Source organism: Etheostoma spectabile, chromosome 4, assembly GCF_008692095.1.
Source record: "Etheostoma spectabile isolate EspeVRDwgs_2016 chromosome 4, UIUC_Espe_1.0, whole genome shotgun sequence".
In the NCBI taxonomy this organism is placed as follows: domain Eukaryota; kingdom Metazoa; phylum Chordata; class Actinopteri; order Perciformes; family Percidae; genus Etheostoma; species Etheostoma spectabile.
In genome coordinates, this window is record NC_045736.1 from 6348917 (window position 1) to 6355314 (window position 6398).

A 6398-nucleotide genomic window follows, 5' to 3' on the forward strand; every position below is an offset into this window, starting at 1 on the left:
CAAAATACAATTATGAACCTGAAAATGAGCATAATATGGGAGCTTTTATATCTCATGACATAACGGGTTCCTATTTTGATTAAATATATATTCCACCTTTTAACATTTTGCTTACATTTAAACAATGTCGTGGTTAATTGAAATGGACAGGCTAACTTAACAGGAAAAGCAGTCAAAATATATTTAACAACTTTCTGTCATTTCCTATTCCATTGTTTAAATTTGAGAGCATATGGGTTGACCTCATCATGCCTTTCCTGCTGTCCAAATATAATATCAGTAGTGCCAATTGTATTGCTAGATGGTCCCGATGTTTTCAATTTAAGAGCACAAAAAATATCTTCTGTTTCTTTTTGTGGAAAGGCCTCAATATGCAATACTTTTTAAATAGAGGAATATACCTGAACATGTCTAATGTTCAATGTGCTTGGAGAGAGATTTCATGTCAGTGCCGTAGTGAAATATTGTGGTCCCACTCAGAAGGAAAGAGGAGAACTTTCATCTCTGGACTTCAACTTTGGGGGGAGGAGACTTCATATTTGAGGTCTAGCATCAGTCAGAATGTGATACAATGTGTACATATTTTAATTTACACTTACTAAACTGATACCTCCCTAATTATTGTAAGGCATTCATGTTTAATTGGAGAAGACTTTGTGTGTTTTAAGTGCCAACCTTCAAATTTCTTGAGAAGAATAAACAATAGTGTAAAAGGTGCCACGGAGGCTTACAGGGGTTCTGTCAGGCAAACAATGGTAGCTTGGTTGGCATTTCACTTCACTGAACTCCATGAATTAAATGCTTGTCAGGTCTTGGGGGCATGACCACACTAAGCTGTATGCATCCAAGGCTTTTGACAATTACCCCACGAGACTCCAGAAAGTCTGAGGCCACATCAGAGTGGCATAATTAAAAAGCAGGGTGAGGCTTCTCTAATGCCAGTGAGGGTTCCCACTCAGGGAGGAGGAAGGAGGGTAAGCTGATGTCATTCAGCCCAAGGCACACAGAGAATACTCCGGCTGCTATGCCAGACACACCAAACGGTTCCACTCTAACCCTGAAAAGGCCTTTCACTCTTGCCAGTCTGATTGCTGTAAATGCCTCAATGTTCTTCACAATAACTTGGAAATTAAATCAGCTTCTGTGTAACTTCATGGCCTCATACAGATTTATTTTATTGTAAACACATATGAAAAGAATAGTTTCCTGTTTTTCAGTAAAGCCGTTGGTCCAGTTACTGCAGGTCAGGGAAGTAACGCCAGATTGCTCTGTAGAGGCATGGGACAAAAGATGCATGAATCTGTGTTTACAGACATACACAATATTAAGTGTTTTTACATTTTGTTTATTATTATCTTAAAATGCATCAAGTTTACCTATCCTGATATCAGACAGACATTTCATAGAGTGGGAAAGATTAATATCTCAGTATATTTGGCAGGGAAAAAAGGCAAGGGTGAGGTATAGTACACTGCAGTTAAGGAAAGAAAAAGGTGGTTTGGGTTTCCTATCTACAGGTTTTGCCTTGCAGCTCAATTAAGACCTGTGCTCTGTTTATGCTCTCCATCTTAGACGCAAGGTGGAAAGATTTGGAAGGAACAACAGTGGAAGGAAAACCTTTATATCAGTATAATGGACACAATTTCAAGAAGGGCTGAATATACCACATGGGTCAATATACACACATGCGGATTCTTGGAGTAAGGTCATTAAAATTGTAAATTGGGTAACCAGATAAAAATACTCAGTGTGTGCCTTTGATTCAGCGTTTAAACCAAAGTTGATGGGAGATTTAGAGGATGGATCAAAAAGGATTAACCACCTACTTAGCTTCACCCAGAAGGGCGTGTTTCTGAGTTTGAGGACTTCAGAGATCTAAAAGGTGGAGAAGGACGACTTCTTTAGATATCTACAGGTTAGGACCTATTTCAATCAAAATAAGGTGACAATTGGGAAACAGCCAAACTAGGTCTTTTAATGTGCTTCTATCCTTGTTGAAGTCAGGTTCATGAAAGAACTTGTTTCCATACGTACAAGGTATCCTATCGTCTAAACAAGGTGATACAAAATACATAAGAAGCAAATGGGAAAAAGAAGGAAATTTATCAATCTCAACTGAAGTCTGGGAACAGATTAACAATTACACTGGATGACCTCGAGCTCCAACACATGGAGGCTGTTCTGTTGGAAAAACACTGTTCGTTTTTTTGTAACTCCAGTTCAGAAAAAACATCAGGGCAGCGGAGACGCATGTTGGAGACTCTGGGAACAGACGGGGCAAATCATCATCACATCTTCTGGGATTGTCCGGTTTAAAGGTTTTTGGGAACAAATGTGTTCCCACCTGAATGACATCTTTACTGAAGGATCCCATGTAAATGTGAATCCCATACTTAGGAAACATTTCACTTGATAACTGGACTCTGGAAGATAAAAAACTGTGTGGTGCTCCTGGCAGCAAGCAAAAGGCAATCACTAGAAATGGTTGAAGCCTGAAGCTCCTACTGTGAGGAATGGTTCAAGATTGTACAGGACATTCATTTGGAGAGATATCTTTTTCTGTCCAAGGCCGAAGGGATTATTTTCAGGATCTGGTCTAAAGGACAAACTATATAAAATCAGTAATCCGTGGACTAAATATGTCTATTACATGCAAGTATCTGTCTCTGTGTATTGTACTTTGGCTCAGGATTATGGCAAATACGCTCTTGATTGTGTTTTTCCCTAACATAGAAATCTCAGACCTGACCCTTCATCCCCCCCACTCACCTCTTCTGTTATGGTTGTTCTGTTATTCTACAAAAAAAAAAAAAAAAAAAAAACCTGGTTGGGCTTATGTTTTTCATTCTCAACTTCCAATGTGGTGGGAAGCTGGTTTGTACAAATAATTGCAATTTTGCCTTTCCAAATAAAAAATTAATTAAAAAAAAAAAAAAAAAAAAAAAATGCATCAAGTTTACTTAATTGCTAAAACCAGGATAAAGTTTGGTAACACATATGATGTCAAAAATACCATGTGCAGCACAAAGAAGACAATAAACAACAGTTTTAAAAGTCTAGTAAACTGATTAAAAACCAAGTCTTTGAATGTCTATTGACTTTTTGGCATTATATGTTGTATAATCAAGAAATCGCGTGCGTGCGTGCGTGTGTGCGTGTGTGTGTGTGTGTGTGTGTTGAATGTCTATTGACTTTTTGGCATTATATGTTGTATAATCAAGAAATCAGGAATTTTCAAGAAATCGCGTGCGCGCGTGCGTGTGTGTGTGTGTAAGATGTAACACTGAATAACAGGACATACAGAAACGTAGAGACTTTCCATGCATTTGTATGCATGTTTCTACCATGAGTGTGTTTTGTGGCTCATCCTGTCTTGTAAAAGAATGGCACATACACATAGCTACTGGCTATAGGGCGATGTGCAGCTCTGAGATCTCTGGAATGCTTACATTCATTTGGAATGCTAAAAAACTTTTGTCTCAACCTGTTGAACTATTTATGTAATGAGTTAGACCTGAGTTTTTCCATGAACTCGTATATTTCTTACTTTCACTGATTATAGAAAGACAAATAAACTGCAAGAAATGTGTGTTATGTTAGAACTTCTTAACTTTGATCTTTTGGAAAACCTCTCAGATCGTTACTATTCTTAGGGAACGCTCCAATGAATGTCTAGAAGACAGTTTGAGCCAAACAAATTAAAAAAGTAAATATGACTGGATTTCAGTTGGGCAGTTGCAAATTGGCACACTTTTTAGTTTGAAACTTGGAAACATTGCTTCATCTCAACTTTCCCATTATGTTGTAGGTCCTGGAGAAGGGCATGCGTCTGGAATGCAAGTGTCATGGTGTGTCAGGATCCTGCACCACGAAGACATGCTGGACGACGCTCCCCATGTTCCGTCAGCTGGGATACATCCTCAAGGACAAGTACAACCAGGCTGTGCACGTGGAACCGGTACGAGCCAGCCGCAACAAGCGCCCCACCTTCCTTAAGGTCAAGAAACCCCACTCATACCGCAAGCCTATGGAAACAGAGCTGGTCTACATTGAGAGGTCGCCCAACTACTGTGAGGCTGACCCTCTGACTGGCAGCATGGGAACACAGGGCCGCCTGTGCAACAAAACGGCTCAGCAGCCCAACAGCTGTGACTTGATGTGTTGCGGTCGAGGATATAACACACACCAGTACTCACGCGTTTGGCAGTGCAACTGCAAGTTCCTGTGGTGCTGCTATGTGAAATGCAACACCTGCAGTGAGAGGACAGAGATGTATACCTGTAAATAGAAATATTTATTCGATGTGTATTTAGACACACAGCTACACTGGACTGTGTGTGAATATGTTTCAGAATAAGGTTTCTCTGTGTCTTGTACATGCGTGAAGAGTATCAGCCTTTCTGTGTTGGCATTACAACAATCAGGACAGCCGGTTCCTCCAATGTGTGTTGATTCTACTGATGCCAATGGACGTCTGCCACGACACTGGACTCAAGCTATGGGCTCAAATTTTCAATTTGAATGCCATTTCCTGCCTCACACTTGACATCTCTGCAGACCATAATGGTCTATTATCATGAATCACCTCAAATAGTGATAGTTTTTTTAATAATATTAATAACAATCATAATTTATTAAAGGAGAAAACTACTGAAGATTTTGAAATTTCACTGACAATTCATTGTAGATTTTGAAAATTCACTGTAGACTAAATTGTAAATTGGTGCACTTCAAGTGCACTGAAAAGCTAAACAAGTTCTCTTTTTTTAACAAGACAACTTACACACTGGAGCTGAGAACTGAAACGGTCTGAACAGAACTGAACTTGACTGTCCGTCATATTTGGAAGCCTGCAGTTTATGTGCATTATGCCCAACAGAATAATATTAAACTACTGTTCCGGGGCCTGCATGATATAATTGGTTTCTACTTGTTTCTATCCCCCGTCCCCCAAAATTCACTGCTGGCTGTCTGGAAAGTTCCAGAGTTTGTGACTGAGGAGCCATATTGACTATTCAATTTAACATCACTGTGAGCTTCCAACATAAATTCCCCTGAATATATAGGATATATTTTGTGAGAGATTATTTTTATATTATTTTGTTTTTAATTTATTTTCTATTGCGATGTAAGCTATTTTCTCTTAGCATTTCTAAATGTTTAGTTAAAGTGTTTACCACTAAAACACTGTTCTAAAAATGTGCCTTTTTATTTAGCAGAACATCATAATGTTTTAATGAAATGTGCTGTATTGTGATTTGTAACTCATTTCAAGAAAATTTGCTTTGTTACCAATAGAGAGCCAAAGTCCTGATGTCACTTCCAGGCTAGCTTCTGTTCTACCAACATTGGCTCAAATGACTCAGAGCTCAACGTTCACTTTTTAAAGTGGTCGGCTTAAGCAGGCATAAGCTTTTGGTTGCTGAAATTGATAAGGTTGCCATGTTTTAAACTGCCTATATTTGCAGCAGTACATTTCATGTGTAACTATACCACACATTTTAATAATGAAATCATGAGAAAATGTTTTGCAATTTAATTTCTCATCCCTTCTGAAATAGGGGGTGCAACGGATCACAAAACTCCCGGTTCTAATCGCGGTTTGGAGTCACGGACCGGATCAATTCAAGGGGGGGAATTTAAATGATTATCAAAATTGAATAACTCAACAATGATTACTTCTTTCACTAGTAATTTGCTGTTAAACAAAAACAGATGAGAAAAGTTTTTTTTTTACAATAACTTTGAATGCACCGCAAGGTTTACCAGTTTACCAGTAAACTCAACATTTTGTCCCGTTTGTGTTGTTTCTCCGAAAACAGAAGTGATCATTGTGCTAGTTTGTGTGTGTTAGCTCTCAGCTTTAGTGGCAGACTGTTGGACGTCCCACTGTTAGAATCTTTTACAGTGAAATACAGTCACACTTTTACACCGTTTAGCTGACAGCATTTTAACCATGTTCAATTCAATTTTATTTATAGTATCAATTCATAACAAGAGTTATCTCAAAACACTTTACAGATAGAGTAGGTCTAGACCACACTCCAGAATTTACAAGGACCCAACAGTTCTAGTAGTTTCCTCCAGAGCAAGCAACAGTGCGACAGTGGCGAGGAAAAACTTCCTTTTAGGCAGAAACCTCTGACAGACCCAGGCTCTTGGTAGGCGGTGTCTGACGGGCCGGTTGGGGTTAGAATGAAGAGTGGCAATAACAGTCCCGAATAAATAGTAGTTTGTAGTAGGCACAGCAGAGCATAGCAGGATGAACATGGCATCGAACATGTAGCGGGACCATGGCGACAGCTGCAACCATGATTTTGGAGCATCCCTGAGCCGAGGGAACATGCTGGGGGAAAAAGAACATAAGGACTCTGGGGAATGACTCCCCAGAGCTAGGT

At 39.2% G+C, this 6398-nt stretch overlaps 1 protein-coding gene across 1 annotated transcript in view; it reads left to right on the top strand.

Moving 5' to 3' along the window:
- wnt7aa (wingless-type MMTV integration site family, member 7Aa) overlaps positions 1 to 5962 on the top strand; it is a 21807-nt gene extending 15845 nt beyond the window's left edge. The window contains exon 4 of the mRNA XM_032514581.1: positions 3809 to 5962. Within this exon, the coding sequence (XP_032370472.1) occupies positions 3809 to 4288 (480 nt within the window). The 3' untranslated portion in view covers positions 4289 to 5962. The remainder of the gene's footprint in view (positions 1 to 3808) is intronic.
- The last annotated feature ends 436 nt before the right edge of the window (positions 5963 to 6398 follow it).